We start from the raw sequence: 25,506 nt of genomic DNA on the forward strand, positions 1-25,506 counted from the left end.
GACATGTAATATGGTCTTGGGGATGGAGGTGGTGAAAAAAATATACCAGAGAAAGTATTGATACATGGTATGATGGTGCATAATATAGCGATTATGTAAAAAAATTGGGTTAGTGAAAGCACCAAAAAAATATAAACCATACTGACTGGGAGGTGAGCTAATGATATTCCATTGACGCATGTACTCCCAATCGCGACCTTATGTGGGATTGCCTTGGCCTTCTACAATGACATTGCCTACTCATTTCCTTTTTTAGTAGTAGATATGGCTTACCGTGAAGTCTACACTATGTCATGTAATCTAGAGATGTCGTCGAATCCAGTAGAAGATTTGGTCCATGAATAGGTATGAAATCATACCTACGTTTCCAAATATTGATGTATTTGGCATGGAATTTAGGCCAATCTTCATTGGTTCTCCATCGCAAGTCGATCTTGTGAAGTTCATACTTTGCATAAACTCGAATTGGTATATCACTTGATTTGTTTCGTGCATCTCGATCATTGCAAAAACTATCAATGACAATTTGACATGCCAAATATTTTGATTCTCCAAAACTTGCGTTAAGATACATTCTTGAATTCTTGGGTCAAAGTATGACATCCATTCAAACTATAATACGAAATTATAAATTTTGTTACTACCTAATATTAAAATTCAAATCCTTACGTAAATATTATATAATTTAACAATTCAAAAACTATGTTACACCTGGTTTTCCTTTAGTCCAAAAATAATGAATAATTTGGGGGTTAAATTTAAAAAACTGTAAGTTGGTGGCCTCTACTAAAAATTAAGAAAAATTTAGTGACCGATTTGGATATGGTTGAGATCCAAATCTAGTTCTATTGGATTAAAACCAACTGGTTCCTTAGTGGGAGACAAAATTATTTCAAATGGATGGTTTTTATAGGTTTGATAACTAAGCGTGAGGGGTTATAAATAGATGAGAAATGACTTCACGGTGTTCTTCTCACTTCTATTTCATTCTTTTCTCTTCTTCATCATCTTCTTCCTTGGTAGCTTTGAAGAAGAGATAATTGTAAGAAGCTCTGCATAGAGTGATAATCATGAGGTTGGAGTTGAAAAAGTAGTGAATCTAATTAGCTAGTAAGGTTCTAAATCCTTTGGTGTATGGAAAATGATATTTAGAGTTTTTAGAACTTTTGAAGGATTCTACATGTTTTTTGAAAATTGAGTTTTAAGCTAAAAGTATTGAGTTTAACTCTTGACTTTAGGTATATTACTTAGCTGCCATGAGAATGAAAGCTTTGGTGTTTGGAAAAGTTAAGTTGGTGAGGTAAATAAGTATTAGATGAATTTCTATACTCCAATTCTAGAGTGTTGTATAGCTAGCATAGATCGTTGTCAAGTTCACTAATGATGTATGATCTCTATTGTTTTCAAGTGCTTGTTATGTATAAAGTAGAGTAGGTATATGAGTATTCGCAAGTGTGTTGGCATGTATGAAATGGATATGATTTTATGCCTAAAAAGTAGCATACTCCAAGATAATAAGTTTATGAATTGCATGTTTGTGATGGTGGAATACATAAGGGAAATTATTGACGGGTTAGATGAAGTTAGGATTTGAGAAATGGTGTTTTTTTATACCCCACACAGTGTTGTTGGGTGTAAACTGTGATGAGCAATGCTCCGGGCCTTACGGAGGGGACACGGTGTCCGAGCATGAAGGTAGAAATGGTGAAATAGAGGTATGGGCAAATGGATAGGGAAATGGAACTCCTCTTAGATTCCGCAATTCAATATTGCTAAGTGCAAATCACGATTTGCAAAGCTCTGGGCGTTGCGGAGGGGCCACTTCGATGTTCGAGCATCAAGGTTAAATGTGAAAATGAATGGTATTGACTAGTCTTACGAGGCGACACCGTGATGATGATAATTATGTTTCATAGAGCAACATTGCAATGGCGGTCAGTAGGCTCTATAGAGTGACACCGTGACAAGGGTAAGGTCCTTTGGGGCGACACTTTAAAGAGGTTTAACTTGTAAGACCATAGCTTGACCATGACGACCAATAGGGACCGCTAGGACATTAAACATAGGGTATATTATGTAAAGTCATAATGTAATTGATAGATGTGTCCCTTTAAATCGAGAAATTTCGCTTTGACGATGCTTTCTTTTAAGGATTTAACTAGTTGGCAGTTAAGGAAGGCAGAGAATAAATAATTTATTTTTGGGATTTTAGCGTCTAGAGTAGCTGGGTAATTGCGCTCTAGTAATGTAATTAGATGAGAAAAAGAAAGATAGGTAAAAGAGAAGTAAGAGATATTAGGTAAGTTAGTCAAGCAAGAGGTTTGTGGAGTTTTCAACTTTCCTTTAGCGTTCTGGTTTATTTATAACCAAAGGAGTGTGTGAGGAGTTATGGAAAAATTTAATGAATGGTAAGGAACCGTTCAAGTCCATCAATGTATAAAGGACACATGTTGGCATCGGGAGAAGTAAGACTCATTTAGTTTTCCCAATACAAGAATATCTGCCAACTATTACCCATTAAAGCAAGTCATACGTCTGCTCAGTGGCAACCCTTTTCGAGTAAGGCTGATAAACCTTTATCACCATTGGAGTAGAACTCTAAAATCTGAGTGGTAGCCTTGGTACATTGCCAAGGTAATGATGAAAACATTTATGGGCGAGCTTAGGTACCCCGTGACAAAAAGGAATTGACCCATTTGATGGACAGAGTTAACGTGCAAACAAATCTAAGATTTTCGGAATTATTCGCCAAAATTAAAATCGAGGAGATGCCAGCCAGGTGACGTACACATTAGAGTGTCCACCAAAATAAGATTGTGAAAAGAATTTATAGATTGTAGTTTATCCAGCAATGGAAAGGTCAGATACACGCCAACGAGCCGGTATCTATATTTTGTTAAATTTTGAGAGATCCACAAATCGAACGAAGCAGGTATAAAGCAAATGTATGGAAGGGTAACCAAGTTGAAGATCCCAGTAAGAATGGAGGGTGATTAATCTTGTGAACAATATGAGGGAAAAGATGGAAAAAGTTTCTCTGAGTCCACTTTTCAAGTTGAGCATGAAAAGAAATTTCAAGAACGAATTTTTTTAGGGTGGGAGAGTTGTCACACCCAATTGTGGGAGACAAAATGATTACAAACGGATGGTTTCTATAGGGTTGATAAACGAGTGTGAAGGGTTATAAATAAATGGAAAATGACTTTCCAGTGAGAACTATTCTCACTTCTTTTTCATTCTTTTCTCTTCTTCATCATCTTCTTCCTTTGTTGTTTCGAAGAAGGGATAGTTATGGGAAGCTCTACATGGAGTGGTAATCATAAGGTTAGATTCAGAAAAGTTGGGAATCCAGTCAGCTGGCAAGTTTCAAAGTCCTTCATATAGAAAATGATATTTAGAGTTTTTAGAACCTTTGAGGGGTTGTACATGTTTCTGGAGAACTAAGTTTTAAGCTGAAAATACTAAGTTTAACCGATGACTTTGGTTATACTGCTTAGTGACCGCCTTCGGATGTACCAACGTCCAAAGTAAAAATCCTGCACAAAAGATGTGAAAAAGCGGTATCTGGAAGTATATGGGTCAAGTTGTAATATAGTTATAATGGAGTAGGTAAAGTATTCCGAGGATCATAACCAAAGGAGGCGAGCACTAAATTAATTATAATCTAAGCATAAATAGATCTAATTAATACTTCAATCAAATTATTTTACCAAGAATTAAATAAGGGATTTTTGGATAAATTACAAGAAAAAAATAAGTAAATATATAAAAGTAAATAAATGAAAAACAAGAAATCAAATAAGCAAATATGTATTGAATCTGAGCATGAGTGATTAGATTTTTTCGGGTAGTCATAATCAATTGTCATCTTGGCTTTCTTATTCAATCAACTAGTTAATACCCTAGTAGGATCTTGCGATACGTCCACTGAAATATTGAATCAGCAAGAACTACTTATCTTCGAACCTCACCGTCCAAACTGGTAGGTTAAGGTGTTCACGGATAGGCAATACCAAATTTGGGTTAATTCTCACCTTAATGACTTCCTAGGTTTGTCAGGCCTAGGTTTAGATTCTTCCTTTCCTGAATAGATAATCCATTAAGAAATCCCTACAAAACAATTAATTATTCACACCTCCACTAGCTAATTCCCACAAGAGGAGTAGTTCCTCATGGATCTAATAAACAATATAAACTCGAATGAAAGAATGAACATAAAGAAAAATTTTAAGAATAGAGTTTAGAAGAAGCCTGATTGAATTGAATTTAAGAGCTAAATCCCATAGAGCTCGAGAACAACTTTTGAATCTGATTTCTCCCTAAAAGTAAATAATAAGAATGAAAATAAAATCTAAAACCTAAGAGAAGGGAAAAACTAAGGTCTAAAAATATAGAGAAAATTATACAATAGTAGAATGTGTCTTTTACATGTATTAACTGAGCTTTTTTATAGATTTGGAGTGGTTGTCGTCCTTAACCCTAGATCAGCTGATGCTCTCGAGCCTAATGATTGATTGTGCAAACCAAAATGCCATTGGCTCGTATTAATTTCTAGTACAGAGGTGATGTTGCAACACATTAGGTCTTGTGTCGCGACATAACCCTAAACCCTAAAAACCAGCTATGACTCGTCAGTTGAATCAATTGTAGCGAGAACTAATTTATCTTCATAATCAGATTCATTCTTATTTTTCTTCTTCACCAACACCCTTCATTTTTAGGCATTCCCAAAACTTTATTGGAAACCCTAACTTACAAATTCCGGTGCCATTTTCAAGTCGAAAGAAGAAGAATAAGAAGAGAAGAAATTGGGGATTAAGATTTGGGATTTTTGGTTGGAAAATGAAAATTGGTTTTTGGTTAGAAACAATTGAAACTACAGAAGAGAAAAGTAAAAAGAAAAATTATATTATGACATCATAATGACATCATTTATGCCATGTGTCCTACACTTAGCAGTATTAAAATCAGGAATCGATTTAGTTGACGAAAAAATGTTCAGGTACCAATCTGAAACAAACAAAACTATAAATACCAATCTTAGAGAAATAGACAAATTCAAGTACCAATTTTATATTTAACCTTAATAAATATACAAGATTTAGAATTAATGGATGGAGACCAGCTGGAACTTAGATGCGTACCAAGACACTGTGATTTTGATCTACTTGATTAAATACCGGAAAATATGAACCACAAATTTGGATCTAAAGTAAGCGCGAAGGCTTCACCAGGGACTGCTCAAGTCTCCCTTCGCCCCCTTCACACCGTTGTTCTTCTAACACTTGTTTACACTATTTCATGGTATGAATATTCTAATCTTTCTTTTTCATCTATCATAATTTCATTCCATTTTTTTAATTAGAAAAATCACTATTTTCACCATTCAGTAGAAGTAGAAGTTTGTACATGTTCTTACCTCATTTTCATTCATATCAAAACCTGCCTTTTCATCCCTTTCATTCGATGATGTGACTGACAAAGGAGTTTGTTATCTAATTTATAGATGGAGATTACTATAAAGGAGTCTACCATTGTTCGTCCAGCTGAAGGCACTTCTAAAAGAAGTCTATGGAACTCAAATTTAGATATAGTGATGGCAAAATACCACCTCCCTACTATATACTATTATAAGCCAAATGGTTCTTCTGATTTCTTTGATACTGGAAGACATAAAGAGGCTTTGAGCAAGATTCTTGTCCCATTTTACCCTATTGCTGGAAGGTTGGGGTATGATGAAAATGGAAGACTTGAGATAATATGCAACGCTGAAGGAGTTTTATTCGTTGAAGCTGAAACTTCAGTTATGGAACATTTGATTGGTGATTTTACTGATTACTCTCAAGTTTTTCGTTTAGTCCCTAAAGTCGACTATTCTGGAGGAATATCTTCTTATCCACTTCTTGTATTGCAGGTAATATGCAAGCATTTCATCGGAAACAGGATATAAAATATAAAAAGTTATATAATAATAGTTGATTTATTTTGTGTATATTTTACCAGGTAACTAAGTTCAAATGCGGTGGAGTTTGTCTTGGAGTAGGGTTCAACATACTTTAGGAGATGGCACCGTGGCTCTTCATTAATTCATCAATAGTTGGGCTGACACCTCACGGGGCTTGTCTCCTGCCATTACACCATTCATCGATCGAAGTCTTTTTCGTGCTCGGGACCCACCAACGCCTAAGTTCCACCGTGTTGAAGATGACTTTCTCCGGTATTGAAGTCTGCATCAAGATCTCAATCAAATGATCATAAGCCATCCATTGTCTCCACCTTTAAGCTCACAGCTGATCAATTGAACACCCTGAAAGCCAAAGCAAATGTTGCAAATGCAAACGGTGGTATAAAATATAGCAGCTTCAACATCTTGGCTGCACATATATGGCGGTGTAAGTAAAGCAAGTCTCTCCGCCGACCAAGATACCAAGCTGCGTATTCCAGTTGATGGTCGATATAAATTGGATCCTCCTCTCCCACCAGGCTACTTCGGCAATGTAATCTTTAGTTCTGCATTAATTGCTCAAGCTGGTGATCTTGAAACTGAATCGTTTACTGACACCATAAAGAGGATCCATGAACTATTAAATCAGATAAATGATGAATATTTAAGATCAGCTCTTGATTACATTGAAAAAATGTCTGATTCAAACACTTTGGTTACAGGACCGCATACTAACCTTGCTGTTGCTCCATGGATTTGGTTGCCTATATATGAGGCAGATTTCGGATGGGGTCGTACCATATATATGGGGCCAGGGAATGACGTCCATGAAGGCAAAATTTACATACTACCAAGTCCAGTCAATGATGGGAGTTTGTCACTGGTAACTCGTTTAGAGATCCCCCAAATGAAAGCCTTTGAAAAACTTCTTTATGAATTTTAATAGTTGTTACCGGTGTCTCGCACAATATATATATATATATATTTTTCTTTTGTGGTTGACGGATTGTAGTGGAAGTTATTTTGGTGTTGATCTCATGTATGGATCATTTCATGATTGCTTTAGGAAGTTTGGTGATTTCCTTTTTCTTTGAATGCTGAAAGCTAGATTAAGTTGTTTTTCTTAATGGAAATGATTTTTTTGGGTAAAGCTAGATTAAGCTAGATCTCGCGCGTAAAGCTTGGATGTAATAAATGATTATTTGCATTTAAATTTTTTGTGATGGATTGTAACAAGCCTGAATAATTTGTTGCCCATATTTATGTCTAAATTTAGATGATTTTGGACAATATTTAGTCTAGATTCATTTTGGACGGGAGTCTTTTTTACAATTTTATTTTATTTTTTAAAATATTAAGTTCTTATATTGTTATTTTTGAAATTATAAAAAATAAAATCTACAAAATCTATTTTTTAGAATATATAAATTTATAAAAAAAATTATTTCACTACAAGATAAATCCAAATAAATGTTTATCTCGATTCCGATAAACTTGGATAACAATTTGTCCAAATTCTTTTTGAAAGCGTCTTTTTTAGTAATTTTATATATTTTTAATTTTATAAAAAAAGGAATTGTAACAATATTGAAATATGTAAAATCAAATACTAACATACCAATACTTTATAAAGCCTTAATAAATTAAAAAATCCATGACATAATAATTTATAAATAGTAAATAGTAAAAAAATTAAAATTACAACAAAAAAAAAACATGTCTAGAATGAAACTAGACAAAATGACATTTAGAATCATTTGAATCTAGACTTCTATTTGTCCATGTTATTTTGGATATAAAATAATTTTTATAATTTAAAACGATGGATGTCCAAATTTCAAAAAATCTAGATGAAATATCCCAAAACCAGGCCCAGAAGTTCTAATCGAAATCCGGAGGTCACATTGTCCACCGAAGTGGCTTTAAACAAATTACTATTCATAATTTTAAATTTCTTTTTGAAAATCATTTTCATCTTATGTTTAACAAAATTTGATTGAAGTTAACTTTCCGTGTCGCAATCAATAATTTAATTGTAGTTAAGATTAAAATAAACCAAATTGATAATTATTATTTGGGTTGCAAATAATTCAAGTTTTTCTAATCGTTAACTGAAATGTCAAAATCAATGTAACAGCGAAAAATTCATCATTTATTTTTTAACAGAAACCATAAAAAAAAAACCAAAGTTTCACAAAAATCACAAAATCAAAATTCATACCATAGTCCATAAAATTTACTTACAGTCTAAATAAAATCAGATTATTAAAACTTATAAAAGACTTTATTAATTTAAACCAAAATGTGTCATTTTCGAGACCTCCAGTTTGCTGAGTCCAACACCTAAGCTTACGGATTACCTGAAAGGGAAAACTAAGGGAATGAGCTACGAAAGCTCAGTGTGAGTCTAAAACAACCGGAAAATAACGGTAACAGAATAATACCTCAATTGCAAAGTTAACTAACCAAACAAACTTACATTAGCAAAATCCGAATTATAAATAGAGATCGCATCAGAATAACGCATAATATTACTAATACACATAACAGATATACATAACAAAATCAAATGAGGAATGATGCAAAATTCCCACAAAGCCAACCGCTGCACACCATCTCCACAAACCCCACATACACACCGATAAGGGTATTAAGGACCCTTTCCAACCTGTACACACCATTTGGGTTATGGTGGATCCATCCAACTAAACACACGTCAATGTGGTCGTATGCCACTTTTATTATTACGGATAGACTGCTAAAATATAGTAATGCAGTGAAACTACCAATACGAACTTCCTTCTCTTCGAAAACAAATCTCAATCCCAAATGCGTTTGCAAACCATATCAAAATGCACACAGATTACAGAATCGACATACTTGTATTTCGTTTTCATATTAAATAACAATATTTGCAAATTAGTTTAGTTTAACAGAAACAGAATCAAACTTACTCGTATACAGTTTTCAAATTACAGAACAATAATAAACAATTTCCATACATCGCATCCAAATATTTTTGCATATCAGGTTTAGCATACCGCATTACAATCAACTTGAACGAAAATCATGAAAAGATAGCTTAGTGGTTGATGAAGTAAATAATAATGATTTTGAAAATATTTTAAGGATATTAAAGTTTGATTCAAAGTAACATAATTACATAAGCATATATTTCCTTTCAAAAATAAGAAATTAACTGCTTCTTTACCACCAAAATTAATTAACTAAATTAAAATTATGAAAATTCAAAAGGCACAAAGAACCCCTAAAGCAACACACCGTTTACAATCTAAGCAAATTAAATAATTGGATAAAACAACGATTTCTACGAGGTTAAGGGTTCCTAATTTAATACTTTTACTATTCCATTGAATTTCTTGATATTTTGCTCTCATTTCTAGTTTTGTAATAATACCTCCTAGAAAAGTTAGACAAACTTTGGAAACGAAGCCATCGATGGTTCAAAATCCTTCTAGTTTTTCGAATCCGAATGTTGAAAAATATTTTAAAGAACTTCAAGGAAAAACATTCATTCAAGAGAGGAGATTTGATCCATCGATGATCCTTGGTAAGGACATGTGGCCTCTAGTTAGGTATAATAGGTGAGAACGTTTCTGGACAATCCCGAAAGATATCGACGTGATCCCAATAGTTCCAAAATTCTATGCATCTTTACAGGGTCACGAATCTAGAAATACTGACAGTCATATATGGGATACTGTATCTATGCGGGGGTTAAAGTAACCCCTCGAATTATTTGTGATTTTTACAATGCTCCATTCATTGACCAAGATTTTATTGATGAAACTGATTTGGACTACTTTAGGGACATAGATATGGACAATATCTTAAATTATTTAACAGACGGAAGGGGCGAATGGAAATATCTCCCAGGTACTAGTATCACAACCTCCTTCAATCAAGCAATTATGTTCCCAGAGGCTAAAATGTGGATTTAATTATTGTGCACACGAATAGTCCCTACTTTAAATGTATCTAACGTTAATACCTTTCGAGCACTTTTAATGTATACAATCTTACAAAAAAAAAAGCAATTGTGTATTGGAAAATTGATCCACCAAAACATGAAGAGATGTATTAGTAGCTAGAAAATGGGAGTTTTTTTCCCCACTTGGTGACGACCTTATGCAAAAAAGCAGGCGTACATATGGCATCCACTGAGCAGTCGCTGAAACCATCAGCAGTCGCTGAAACCATCTCGAAGTATTATTGGTGATACTTTGTTCCAACAAATAAAAGATTGTAACAAATGGCTACACCATTTTTTTCACAAAGGTTGCTTCAACTAAAATTTTAGCTCGGTTCAACCAATCCATACCGGTTCGTGGGTCAACTAATTTTTTTACCTCTCACCGGTCCAAAACCCCAACTAATTGCCAACCCATCTGGCTGGTCCAGTCCAATTTGGATAACATTAGATTTTAAAATTTTTGTTTATATTTTTAGAATCATTTTTTAATTTTTTTAATTTTAAATATTGTTTTATTATTTTCATAATTCTTTTATTTTTAATTTTTAAATTTTTAATTTTAATTTTTAAGAAATTTTTTTTATGTTTTTATTTAAAATATGAAAAAGCATTAATTTTTAAATTTTTTATGTATTTTGGTAATGACAAAATTAACAAGAAAAAATGAAAATGATGATGACTAAAAGAGTTCTTTTACCTTTGACATTATTAACTTTAACAACAAAATTAAACAGAGGGGCCAAGATTCTTAATTCAAAGTACATGGACTCAATGTCTCAAAATTAAAGTATAGTGACTAAATTTTAAACTTTAAAAAAGTACAGGGACCTTTGGTATATTTAAATCTAAAATTATCATAAAAGTTGGATAAATTATACGGTAAGTCATCTAATTATGCTTAAGTTTTTTTTTATCACTTAGATTTTAAAACTTTTAAAATGATCTCCCAAGATTTTTTTTGTCCATTCCTATTAAGTGTTTGACGAAAGGGTGAGTCGATAATTCAAAATTTGGTATAATAAAAAATTTGACTCTTAACTTTTACATATTGTGTCGATTTAGTCATAGTGTTTTCTTTTTAAATGTTAACCCTCAACGTTTATGTGTTATCTCAATTTGGCCATAATTCTAAATAATTCAAAGTATAAAAAAATACATATATATGTTTAAAAATAAATATTTATATTACATTGTATATGTAAAATTATTAATATATATAAGTTTGCAATTCATATTTTTTTCTCTCAAAAATGAAAATTCTCTCCAGAAAAACTCGAGTGTTGGTGTTGCTTCTACCCAAGTTCCATTACAACCACAATCACCGACGACTCTGCTTTGGTCTGTAAATCCTCCACCAATATCAATTACCACTTTTTGATTACCCACATCATTTGATTAATCACCTCCTAAAACATTATGGCTCCTCAATAGAACACACAATAAACACATACAAAATGGTATTCTGAAGTTGTACTAAAACAATTTGCCAAGCATTTTAACTTAACACAAAAGAACAACACCCAACCAACCAACTAATAAGGCAACAACAAACTCAAAATCATTATATACCCATAGTCATCGAACCTTTTGAACATCAGTGCATTAAAGTTTTTTATCCTAACCATCTTTATCAAACATGTTTAATACCAAATAAGTTTATACCATCACAAGCCATCAAAACAACAATTATAGCTTACAAACTTATACATTACTTCACATATCAAATGGCACAAAACATAGGAAAATGGTCATAAACATACATATACCAAAACCCTATTTACATGTCACTTATAACTAGGCCAAAATAATCAAATAGTTACCAAAAGAGTTGACGGATAGTGTGATCTCCAGAGACGATCCAATCGACAGCTCGAATCTAATAATCTACAAGGAAGGAAATGAAACAAGGTAAGATTATAACAAGCTTAGTAAGTTCGTATAATTAAACATTACATACATGTCATTTAAAACATAATAATTGAAACTAACATACAACTTAATAGTCCTTGTCGTGTTTCATTTTACCTATCATACCAAATGGTTAGATTTGGATGCATAACATATTCACGGTTTCAAAGTAACACAATCACATACCAAATCATTATCAAGATAGTTGACCTTTCATGATATTGAATTCCCTTACTATATCTTTCATAAACTATTTTTCCTAGAGAACTATAGTAAATTAACTTTACATATATAGGGAAATAATGCTCGCAAGCTAAAAATCGATACATTATCCAATACACGATGCTACTCACTCAAGCTAACGAGAACTTGCAACAAATGCTAGATTCGAGTCGTCGGTATGGTACCCATCACCGATACATTGTACTTGGAAATTGTAATCACCGGCATAGAGTGCCTGGAATTGAAACACCGGTACATAATACCTGGAAACTGTAATCACCGGCAACTAGTGCCTGGAGCACCCTAATGACATGTTATTTGTATCCTAGCTATTCATTGAGTTCACACTGAATTTTACCTATATTTCATAATATTTACATGCAATTAGCTTTAACTTCAATCACATACATTCCACATGAGTACGTAATTCAATTTAACCATGTACTTTGTCATACAATATAATTTAGTCTTTTATTTCACTATCAAACCATATTTCAATCAACCATGCAAAATTTACACATGAAAGATCAAATTCAAATCATTATTAAACATAACAAGTCTATCACGAACTTACTTAAACACAGTAGCTACCAACACCTCGATGATGACTACTCAACAGCTTTTTCTTTCCCGCGATTATCAACCGATTGATCTGTTTCTTAATCTATATATATAATAACTCAATTCAATTCACCAATTCAAATATCTTAAAATATTTAAATTCATCTATTTGACACTTTATCAATATTTTTCTCTTTTACCCTAAACTTTTACCTTTTATTCAATTTAATCTCTAAACTCGAAACTTAGACAATTATAAAAATTTCACCAAATCTAAGCTAGCCGAATTCTCTATTGCTCTCACACATCCCATAATTATTAAAATTTTACAAAAATCTCACGCTAAATTTACTATTTATCAATTTAGTCCTTAAACTTAAAACTAACCAAAATTTCTTTAAAATATAGTCTTAATTAACAACCAAGCTTGTTAATCTATCATTTAAATTCAAGAACATCAAAATTCATCAATAGCCAATTCCAAAACATTTGACAGTTTTGCAGAGTTTTAGTTTTGAAAACCGATTTATAATTTGATAATTCGTACGATTATGCAGTTTTATGTTAAAAATACCAAAATCTGAACAAATAAACAAAAACAATAAAGCAAAGTCCAAAAATAGATTTGCAGTCCAAAACTCTATAAATGAATTAAACATAAATAGTTTTATATTAATATTCGAAAAATCAATCTAAACTCCCGCATGCCGCCCGATCCTAAGTTTGCTGATTACCTAAGAAGGAAATTAATTGGGTGGGCTTAAAAACTCAAAGTGTAACTCAGCCATACATACAAAACAAATAATATAATCACATAGAAATCAAAAATCGAACATAATACACAGCGTGACATATTATGCAATGCAACATAATGATAAAATCATATACGAATGGCATGGCATATCATGCGATGCAGCACTTAATACAGAACAAATATAGGTCCTACCCCCATCCACTATACATCATCTTCGTTCATCCCTTCACACCAATAGGGTAATAAATACCCATCCAACCCCACACACCAATAAGTGAGCATATGTCACTATACAGAAAAGTGCAGTCAAAGCTTCCAGTAATAATGCGGTAATCAGCCAGAATCAGATAACTGTGGTCAAGTCACCAGAATTGCTGTCAAATTGCCAAAACAAATATGTGGTTAAACAACCAGATAAGTGATCTATTGTAATTTGGTGTAGCAAATTAAACTAGTTTTCATACTTAAGTAGCTTGAGGACGAGCAGTTTTATTATGTTTTAGTTAGATTTTTTATCTTAGTTTAAATTTCAATAAAAAGTGTAAATTGAGTCTTTTTTTTTATGAACTTAATGGTCGTATGAGGCCTAAAGGTGAGCAAACATGCTTAATGAGTGTGTAAGATACCGTTCAAAGGTATAAGAGCTCGAGGTTGGTTGTCTTGTTGCAACATAAGAAGCCTAATGTTGCAACATAGGGAGCAAAATATAAGAATATCAATATTGTCTTTGGTGTCGTGATATACCTCTGAAGCCAAACCTGAACCAGAGTATACTTATTGTGATGTCATGACACAAGCATTAGGTGTCACGACACTGGCCCTGTACAAGAAAGATTTATGAGCTCGAGACATTTTGGTCCGCACAATAAAAATTAATACGAAAATGTCAACAAACTTAGGGTTAAGATGATGACAAACTCTATAAATAGGCTCTTTAGACACTTGTTTAGGAGAGTTTTCATAGTTTAGAATTTTCTTTGTAATTAGTTTTATGTTTTTCCTTTCATTTAGGCATTACATTTCTTTTCATTTCTTTCCATTCGTGTTATTCGGAGAACTTGATTTGTAGACACAATCAAACTATTGAGGATTTCTATGCGTTCATTAATCAAATAAAATCAGGGTTCTCTTAACTCATTAGTTTAATGTAAGATCGAGAGACCTTGCTAGTGTAACGACTAATTGGTTGAAAAGAAACCCGAAATAGGAATTAGTTATGACTACCGAAGCAATCTAATCACCCATGCCTAGATTTGATTAAGTTTAGATATCAGTTGTCTGAAGACCATTTATTTATGCAATGTTTACTTCTTTATTTATAAAAAACCTAAAAACTTTTTTATGTTCAATCGTAATATAGTTTATTTAGATTACAAATTAATTCTATTTACATTTAGGTTAACATTAATTTAGTACTCGCCTTCCTTGGGTACAATCCTTGGAGTGCTCACCTACTTCATTATAATTATATTACAACCTGACCCGTATATTTACCAGACACCGCCTCATTCTTACATCTTTAGTTGCAGTGTTCACACTCTGGACGTTGGTACATCCGGAGGCGGTCAATAAGGCAGATCATTAAACTCCAACAATTTCTTCGTCATATAATCATCTCGCCCCAATACAAATGCAACAATAACATAACCAGATCAGACATACTTACATATCAGAATCATGCTAATAACATACTAAGAATTTTCAGATCAGATACATATTTACTTCAATTAACATGCTTTGGGAAAGTACTCATACAAAGGCAAAACCTCAGATTCGTATACTAGAAACATGAGTATCACTTAGCAAACCCTATAAAATTGTTGACCTTAAAATGCACTTTGAAATGTGACCCTATCTAAATTTTACAAAAAATGGGCTCACAAGCCCGTGTGGCCCTTACGGCTTACTTGGTCTAGCCTATGTGGCCCACACGGCCTAGAATATGGCCATGTGATTCACATGGTCTGGCACACGGCCGTGTGACATTGGCAGAATATTTTTCGGATTCGTGTTGTTAGCTATTTTTTCGTGTTGATGGTTCATCAGATGAAGGTCCACTCAAAACTTGCATTTTCTAGTGTTAATTGTGCCTTTAATGAAGTGAGCAGGAAATCATTTGTGCTAGATATCTTACTTGCTGGCTTATAGCCTTATACCAACTCTTTGAGTTGATCTTCCATCTTTTTTCTAAATTTTCTGCAGGCACTATCGTTGCTTGTAATTGATATTTTGGAACTGCTTGCTACTCTCTTTCTCCTGAAGAGCACCATTAAGCCAAACAATAGTCTTTTGGACATTTTCAAAGTTAACCCGGTAGAAAGGAATTGGTTATTAGCATCAGCAATGGGTTTCGGAGTACTTATTTTGTTAGTTTTCCTTACATCAATTGTTGTTGATGGATTATATGGGATAAAGGTTAGTTTCTTCATCTTCATTGCTTTTACTATCCTCCTTTATCAGATGACTTTTATCATGGTATGGGTCATCTTGGGGAAGTTGCCTCGTCATGTTAAAAGGGTTTTGCAATGTCTTGTTTGCTTTTATATGCCATCATCACGCTCTACCTTTGCATGCTTTCTCATTCATTTTTGATGTATTTTCCAATACATCATATTGTCTCTAAGACGTGTTAACAGAAAGAAGGGTGGCTGTAAAAGAAATGGAAAGTAACTTACCTTTTTCCTTTTTGTTCTTTTGATTTAAAATATAGGATGTAAATAATCTGATACTGAAGGAAATGCTTGTAAGAAGTGACATCTCAAAAGGTGCTTGTATTACTGTATACTGCATCATCACACCTATCTTAGAAGAAATGGTATACAGAGGTTTCATGTTGGCATCTCTTGCCTCGACAATGAATTGGAAGCAGGCAGTTGTGATTAGTGCCGCCATCTTTAGTGCAGCTCACCTGTCTGGTGAGAACTTTTTACAGTTGTTTGTCATTGGGTGCATCCTTGGGTGCTCTTATTGTGGAACTGGAAACTTGAGTTCTTCCATTCTCATACATTCTTTGTATAATGCGTTCACTTTGATTATAACTTTTTTATCATAGATAACAAGTTTGATTTCTTCTCTGGTTTCCTTGGCCATAGTATTAGTAGGAAAAAACAACTTGGAACTGATGTACAAAATATAAGCATCTGGTTGAGCTTAGCTAAGCTTAGCTACTTCGTTCCTCTCTTTCAAAGAGAGGATCCTCAAATAAAAACAGTACATGCATTTTAACTATTTAATCCTAGAAAAACTGTCCCTTAACCTTTTCATGCATGTTTATATGCCTGTTGCATGCAAATTAATGTTTGGGAACAAAAGGCATAGCCATTAGCTAGGATTAGGATTCCTCATCATCTTATCTGACGTGCTGGCTATCTTATCCTTCCTCCCATCTAGGGTGTCTTACTTTATCGCGTCTTTACAGTCTTTTAAGATTATCTGCTCATTAAGAACTTTTACCTGCTTTGAAAGATCGAGGTTTTTGTGGTGGCATCCGTTGGTTTCTAATACTGCTCGACTCCTCTGTTTTACCATGTTCGGCACCGGAAAATCTCCCATTGGCATAAACGATCAGTCAAATGGAAGCAGATTCCTAAAGATTTCAAAATCTTATACACAGTGAATAGTAAGTTCCCTGAACATATATAGTTTTAATTTTCTTTTACACAACAAGTTCATCAGCCACAGCCAATTTTGTGTGTGGTGTTGCTTAGGAAAGTGATTTTCTATTCTATTTAGGGTCAGATGGGATTTTAATGACTGACATTGTTGTTACATTGAGGATAAAGAATGGCTGCTATGTTATTGGAAACAAAGGAATTTCTCTCCATTTTAGTATGATTTCAATTTATCAAAGCTGTGGCCTTTTGTATCAAAGTAGATAACTCAATTCTTCTATTTTCGGTTGAAATGAATTTTGTTGAAGAGAGTTGAGAAGCTGAGAGCTGTGAAGAGGTGGTTATGATTTTGTAATTATATAATTATCTTATAAGTATTTTGTAATATCTGGATTTTGTTACTATGCTTGTCATCTTATATTATATCTTATAAGAATTCAATAATTTTAAATAGCTTTGGAATCTTGAAAATATCTGAAGACATGGTGCATTATACTTATAGGTTAGGAGATTAGAGGCGGAAGGTCTGCCTTCGAAGCAAGCCGAGGCAATAACAGCAGCCATGACTGAAGTTTTGAATGACAGCTTAGAAAATGTGTCTCTTTCAGTTGTTTCCAATACTACTTGCTCAATTCCTTCCCTTCCATTTCAATGAAAAAGATTTCAACCATGGTTTACCATCCTATTTATTTAGGAAAAAAAAAAAAGAGAGAGGAAATCAGGTATATTTGTTTTCATAATGATGGTTGCACTCATGTGTACAGTGTGTTTAAGAATGAAAGTGGTGTGGAATTATGCAGGCACATATACCTCCTCCCCCTAGCTACTTTGTGCAACTAGAAAATCCCGACGGTCTGTTTTTGAAGAAAAGAACGAGGATGCGTCGGTGGCTTTGCTGTTCGTGTCTGGTCGAGGAGAATTACCAATCGCGTGAAAACGAGCATTTGAAGTGTAATTCAGATGGTATATGTTACTTTGACCTGAACTTTTTCTTTGTATTTCTGATTTACTGTTTGGAATCTCTTGTGAAGTGTGAATTGTGCAGTTACCTAGCATGGTCGAAATCAGACCATCTTAATAGTTTATATTTTTATAATTTTTAATAGATTGAATAAAAATTTTATTATTTTTTAGAGCCAAAGTACAAATTTATCATTATTAATTTAAAATTTTATAAATTATAACAGGGTTAAAAAGAAAATTTTTCATTTAGAGGGACGGGCCTAGTGTGATTTTCTTGCAAATATAGATGTTAATATTCTTGTTAGACACATTTGTGGACATATGTATGGAGATATTACCCTTCAAATACATATCCCTATAAGATAAATGAAAATGACATCCGGGTTTGAGCAACATAGGACTTCACTCTTTTAAAGATCTGGGTTTGATCCAACTTTTTTAATACTATTTGACTTTTGGTTTTAAGTCTCGGATCTTGATGTATGGATGTTTAGATCTTGACTTTGATTTTGGAATTTTGCATTTTGTTTGCTGTTTTGGTCACTTTAAAAAGCTGTTTTCTTTAATGTAGTTTCTTATCTTTTATTTGCTATTGGGATCTGCAATTACATAACATCTTTTGATCTGTGTTCCATGTTATGTTTTCAACTCAATTCCTGCTTTGGTTTGTCCAAAATTTAGTCATTTACCAATGTAATATATAAGCCTTAGCTGCCTTTCCTAATAATGTTATGAAACATAGTGTTTTCTTCTTTTTTATTGTCTTTCATGTTTGATTTGTAAATCTTGAACTGTTGGTCGATTTTTGGATGCATATTATGTGTGTCTAATTGCTTTAGAGATTATTTTAGAGCTTATATTGAAGACATATGGCATTTCATTTGGTAAGTTTAAGGGCTAAAAAAATAAAAAAATTAAATGGAGAGTAAAATAACTTTGTTATAAAGTTGGAGGGCCAAAAAAACCATTAGACCAAATAGAAATAAACATTTAAATACTAAATATATAAATATATATTAGTAATTTGATTCAGTAATGTGTCACCTAAGGACAAGGCATAGTTGAAGCTGTCGATAGAAATCTATAAATTAAAAAAGAAAAAAAGTCATAAAAACTCCCTTGGAATCAGCTTTTGTCAACTAAACACATAAACAAAATAAATAAAAAACAAGTTCTGAAACATAAGATTGGTTGGAGAAATGAGAGATCTTTCTTCTCTAATTAATAAATTGAGAGGTTCAAAAGATTCTATTCAAGTGTGAGAGAGAAGAAGCAAATTTATGAAGGCAAGCTATTAGCCTGTGTAAGGAAAGAGTTACCCCATGAAATGAATGTTTGTTTGCAAGCCATTATTGTGGGAAGTGGTGCATTTAAATGAGTGAGTTATACACTGCTTGATGAGAGTGTAACTACCTCTCATCTCTCACTATTTATTTAATAATTGTTAAATATTCTTATTTTTATATCATATTCATGTTATCTTTTAATGATATTTTGTGTCTGTCTTTTTTATTGCTTTCACGCTTTTTATTGCTTTTATTACTTTTATTTTATTTTTTAAATTGAAAGTTTCATGAATTAGGTTCAACTCATTAAAAGTTATTCCTATATGAAAATGTATATACTTTATCATTAAATATAAATAAAATAAAATAGAGATAGAATCAAATTAAACCGATTTACTTTGCATTGGTATGACCATTTTTAATTTGGGCAAATAAAAGAAGGCCCCATAAGGGTTTCATACTTAGCTGGAAAGCTAAATATATGATAATATATCATATTAAAATAATTTTTATGGCTGAGCAAAATGTGTGTGTGGATTATATCTTGCTGAAAATGTTTGCTCCATGTTATTATCGTATTTTACATTTTCAACATTTTCTTGTGATGGCAACTCTCTTGTCTTGTGTTAGAACTTTAATTATTAAATCAATCTGTCTCTGAGATATACTCCCAGATATGCTAGATGTTGGTACTAACAATCTAAAGCTAATTGAAGACCCACTTTATGAGTAAAATATGTGCTTATTTACTTTGTTATTCATAGAATGGAACATATGAAATGCTTGGTGGTACTTTGTTTTATTTACCGATTCTGGAGATTTCTTTTGACATGTTTCTCTTTGGGGGTTTGGACAGATTTAGGACTAAGACAACCAGGGTTAGAAGGGGAAGAATATTTATCAATTATTGATGAGTTCATCGAAGCGATTTTAACACGTTAGCCTGAGGCTATTGTACAGGTTTCTCTCTTTCAGAAGTGAGACTTTTGTTTTATGCTCATACCATGATGTTTATTTGATGGTTACCCCATTTAGTTTGAAGATTTTCAAATGAAGTGGGCCTTTAAAACTCTAAAACGCTATCGGGAAAGGTTTTGCATGTTTAATGATGACGTACAGGTGAGCACTTGGCCCAGCAAGTTGCTACTTTTATGGATAGGATTAGATTCTAGTGTAACTTAAATTGCTGCAGCATCACTATGAATGCCACAAATATTAGAAAGTTGTGCTTACTTAATTCTCTTAGGGAACTGCTGGAGTTGCACTTGCTGGATTGTTAGGAACTGTAAGAGCACAAGGTCGATCTTTGGATGATTTTCCAAACCACAAGATTGTTGTGGTGGGAGCTGGAAGGTATTTGGCTGACTTATAAAGCTTGGTCTTTCAATATTTGACCATAATTTTTCTATGGCTCCTTGCATCCATTCCCTCACAGCTTTATTTCTCATAAAAACTTTTCTTTCTGGCTTCCAGTGCAGGGCTTGGTGTTCTTAGCATGGCTGTTCAAGCTGTTGTAAGGATGACAGGAAATGCGGATACAGCTGCACAGAACTTCTTCCTACTTGATAAAGATGTACAATTTTGTACCTCCTTTCTAGCTTTTTTCATCCTATTTGTGCAAAGCCTTTTATGTTCTTTTAGATATGTAATGTCCTTTCTCTTGTGTAATGAAGATGTGGATTTTATGAACTAATCATGTAAAAATGTTTTGCTAGAAAATCATCTGCGGATTTCTTTTTAAGGTATCTACTTCATTTATAGTTTTCTTTTTCTTTTTAGTTTCTTACTTCTACGAGAAAATCATTATGGTTTGACTCTAGGAATCTAAATTTTCTATTTTTTTAATTGTGTTATTAATTTATAATTTTAAATTCTAAAACTATATTCATTAATTTTTTATATTTAGTTTTAAAGTTGAGATTTTCATAGAAAATTTAATTTAAATAATATATTTTTATTTATCCTTAACAAGTATATTTAAAGTTCAAATTTAAAAAATAAAACATAATATAATATTTATCATAAAAATAAATATTATTTGATTAAAATAAATTTTTTAAAGGTTATGTTTTTAGCGGCGTTTTTTCTAGAAGCGTCGCTACAGGTTTATTCTTTAGCGGCGTTTGTGACAAAAGCGCCGTTAAAGATCATATTCTTTAGCGGCGTTTGTGGCTAAAGCGCCACTAAAGCTCACGATCTTTAGCGGTGTTTGTATCTAAAGCGCCGCTAAAGATCACGATTTTTAGCGGCGTTTGTGATAAAAATGCCGCTAAAGGTCAAGCTCTTTAGCATCGTTTGTGACAAAAGCGCCGCTAAAGGTCATGTTCTTTAGCGGCGTTTGTTATAAAAGCACCGCTAAAGGTCATAATCTTTAGCGGCGTTTTTTCACATAAATGCCGCTAAAGTTAGCGGCGTTGTCAATAGCGGCACTTTTTGCGGCGCTTGTAAAAGCATCGTTAATACTTTTAGTGGCGCTTAAAAGCGCCGCTAAAGGTATAAAAAAGCGCCGCTAAAAGTCTATTTTGGTGTAGTGTCAATGTGCCTCTTGATTCTCACCTAGACAAATTGCACAACAAACTAACTAAATGCCCCATACTAAATCAAACAAGATACTAACATTCTCAAGAAGTGAGCGAATACACAGAGGTTATAGATAAGAAGCACAACTAACAACTATATTTCCCCTTACCACAGACGGAAAAATAATGAAACTCGCAATAGATATTGGCACGAAGTAATTCGATAACAGAAGAGCTGGGAAGTATAGAAACGGTGAGAAAAAAACGATAAAAAATAATGTAGGGATTAGAAATGTGAGAAAAATAGAGAAAAAAACTTGAAAAAAAGAAAAGAAAAGAAAAAACTAAAAGAATGGAGAGTGAAGAAGAAGGACTGACGAGAGAGTGTGCAGGTAAGTAATTTGAGAGAACTTTGAGGAGTGATTTTCTCAAAAAAATTAAAAAAAAAAAACCAAAATCCTGAACTACTAGGTTTCTGCTAACTTATCACCAAAATTTGAATCCAACCCAAATACGACATAGACAAAGACAAAACAAAAATATTTTCGCTTTGCACACACGGGATTTGAACATAGAACCTCTAGGTAAGCTAAAGCCTTACTACTGAACCAACAGGTTCATTCTTACCAACAATTACCTAGAATTTAAAGATATGTCAGATGTTCTAAGTCTATGGCTGGAATAAAAAAAATTAAAAAGAAGGGATTTGAACACATGACCTCTCACACACAAACACAACACTTAACCACTACAACAGAGTAATTCACTTGATACAAATCCTATAACATTTGTTTAAAGACAAGGCGTGAACACTCTCTCGATCCACTAACACAATTTCTACTAACCCAAATTTTGGGATGTGACAACTCTCCCATCCTTCAAAAGAATTTCGTCCTCGAAATTCATGTTGTCACACCATTCACTTAACCACAAAATTCGTAACCCTCTAGTTTAAACTGACCACTATGTTTCCATTGCACAACTCTGATTTCAATGCAAGTTAGAGAATACCTAACCTTAAACCTCCAACAGACTTCCTATTCATTAGCACAAATTACCTCGTGGGACTATCTACAAAATGATCACTAACGATTTTCTCTACCCCAAATTATTAGAAACACTACTAATAGACAACATTTGAGTAAAACCAATTCTCCATTATTGTAAGGCACAATTAGAATGTATCACAAAAGTACATGTATTGACGCCAGTTACGTATCGATCCCATTGACGCCTAACTGCATAAACTCGTCTCTACTTTTATTTTTTAGTTGAAACTTGCATCTGACTAAGAAAATGACATGAACAATCCCTAACACGGTGCTCAACAGATCCACATCCAAAACATGCCCCCATTTTCCTCCAACACTCGCCCAGATGAAGCCTACCACAGAAAATACAAATCAGAGCCCTATCTATACCCACAACTGCTTCAACCAACTAAGGTTTGTCTATTTTGGCTCGCTTCCAAGGTCACAGGTTCAAGCAAGTAGAATAAAACCCCTATTATTTCGTACTCTATCCTTTCTTTTTTTTCTCGCTTTCTAAGCAATTACTCACTACCACTATCTTGGTCTCATTTGACCGGAGTTGCTAAGTCACTGACCCTTGGTCCATAGGTCCAAATTTTCCTATAGTGACCTTCTGTAAAACCCTAGGCATAGCCTGGGACATACCATCGTCCCCAACGCCCTCATTACCAGTCTCAACTGTCCCACTTATTTCTAGATTGGGAATGTTACCCAGAGGAGAGGACTCGACTTGAACCACTCAATGTCGTCCACCACACCCTCGTGTACCATAAGTACTCATTATATCTAACTACAATTTAGAATTTCTATATATTAGCTAAGGCTATTTTTAATTCCTAAGTCTAAAGTTTAGCAGAAGTAACATAGTCCTTTTTCCTAAAGTAAAATGGTTTTATTCTACAGTCTTTACAATTTACCAGTTGACTAAAGTAGCTAAAGTATAAGTGACTAAGTACAAGTAACTTACTTGGATCGGCATCAGAGTCTCGAATTCACATTTCCAAAATCTTATTACATTTTATTTAAATTTACTAATATCATAATTTCCAAAAATTCCTTTTAAATCAAAAATTGAAAATTACGTATGCAATTTTAAAATAAAAATCACAACCCAATTTTTGAACCTAGGCTCTAATACCACCAAATGTAACACCTCGTACCCGACCTAGACATTATAGTTAGATCTTGAGGTATTATGCTTTACAATTGAAAACCCAAATTAAAATCTAACTTTGGAAATCGTGTGATCTAAAAATATTAATTTTAGCTAAACTTTTATACGTTTTTAGAAAATCTCATACTTGAAAACACTTATTTTATAATAAAATCACTTAATCACTTGTTTCGTATGGTAGCTAAAATTTTCAGAGTTTTATTTTTGAAAATTGATTTATAATTTGATAATTCATACGATTTTGCAGTTTTTATGTTAAATATACCAAAATTCGACAAAATGAACAAAAACCATAAAGCAAAGTCCAAAAATAGATTTACAGTTCAAAAGTCCATAAATTAATTAAAAAAATTGTTTTATATTATTATCTAGAAAATCAATTTGAGCTCTCACACGTTACCCAATCCTAAGTTTGTTGATTAATTGAAAAGGAAAATAATTGGGTGAGCTTACAAGCTCGTGTGTAACTCAGCCTATAAAAATAAAACAAATAGCATAATCACATAGAAGTCAGAAATTGAACTGAATACATAACATGACACACTATGCAATGCAACATAATGATCAGATCAAATACAGATGGCATGGCATATCATGCGATGCAACACTTAATACAAAACAAATATAGATCCTACCCCCATCTGCTACACACCATCTCCATCCATCCCTACACACCAATAAGGTAATAAATACCCACCCAACCCCATACACCAATAAGTGAGTGTATGTCACTATAAAGAAAAGTGCAGTCAAAGCTGCCAATAATAATGTGGTAATCTGCCATAATTAGATAAGTGTGGTCAAGCCACCAGAATTGTAGTCAAATTACCAGAACATGTAACACCCCAAACCCGGTCTAGATGTTATGACCGAATCTGGCGATGTCACATTGTAATACCCCTTACCCGTATTCGACGTCGGAATAGGGTACGAGGCATTACTAGAAGACATACATTTGCATACGTATTAAACCGAGTTACAAAATTTCATCCGAATTAAAAAATTTTAAATTATTAACGTGCTTTTATAATTCTTTACAACATATCCTTGAAATATTATATTCATAAAAAATAGGGCTTACGAGACTCGATATTTACTTATGTAATTCAAAGCTTCATTTCTATTTCATTCAATTCACAATTTCTCATGTTCACAATTCAAATCAATTTCTCAATCCAATATATTTATTTCAATCATCTAAGAATATAATTCAAGTTACATGAACTTAACAGGCTAGATTGCAGAAATACTAAAATTCAGGGACATTTTGGAAATTTTTCATTTTCCTCGAATTTCCACCCAATCTTGATATAAATTAATATTTCATTCAATTTATTAATTTAAATAATAAAACAATTCATTTCATGCAATATGGTCACTTTTTGAAATTTTACCAATTTACCCTTAAAATATTACTTTTTGAAATTGACCATTTTTAATGAGAACTCATGCTAGTTGAATAATCATTTATTTTCTTCCTCCTCCTCTTCATTCCACATCCTTAATGTATAATATGCTTATATGTAACATTATCTATAA

At 33.0% G+C, this 25,506-nt stretch overlaps 2 protein-coding genes and 1 pseudogene across 2 annotated transcripts; all 3 read left to right on the forward strand.

Moving 5' to 3' along the window:
- The first annotated feature begins 5,121 nt into the window (after nt 1-5,121).
- Nucleotides 5,122-7,066, forward strand: LOC107914557 (shikimate O-hydroxycinnamoyltransferase-like; annotated as a pseudogene).
- An 8,354-nt stretch (nt 7,067-15,420) lies between these two features.
- On the forward strand, nt 15,421-17,270 carry LOC107915865 (uncharacterized). Its single transcript, XM_016845062.2, has 2 exons — nt 15,421-15,798; nt 16,094-17,270. Exons 1-2 carry the CDS (start codon nt 15,727-15,729, stop codon nt 16,433-16,435), a joined length of 414 nt encoding a protein of 137 aa, XP_016700551.2. The 5' UTR covers nt 15,421-15,726; the 3' UTR covers nt 16,436-17,270.
- Nucleotides 17,271-20,099: 2,829 nt separating this feature from the next.
- LOC121222169 (NAD-dependent malic enzyme 2, mitochondrial) lies at nt 20,100-20,984 on the forward strand. Its single transcript, XM_041102177.1, has 4 exons — nt 20,100-20,203; nt 20,279-20,362; nt 20,490-20,596; nt 20,717-20,984. The coding sequence occupies exons 2-4, from the start codon at nt 20,294-20,296 to the stop codon at nt 20,934-20,936; spliced, it is 396 nt and encodes a 131-aa protein (XP_040958111.1). The 5' UTR covers nt 20,100-20,203; nt 20,279-20,293; the 3' UTR covers nt 20,937-20,984.
- The last annotated feature ends 4,522 nt before the right edge of the window (nt 20,985-25,506 follow it).

The sequence above is a fragment of the Gossypium hirsutum genome, chromosome D10, assembly GCF_007990345.1.
Source record: "Gossypium hirsutum isolate 1008001.06 chromosome D10, Gossypium_hirsutum_v2.1, whole genome shotgun sequence".
NCBI classification, from domain to species: Eukaryota; Viridiplantae; Streptophyta; class Magnoliopsida; order Malvales; family Malvaceae; genus Gossypium; species Gossypium hirsutum.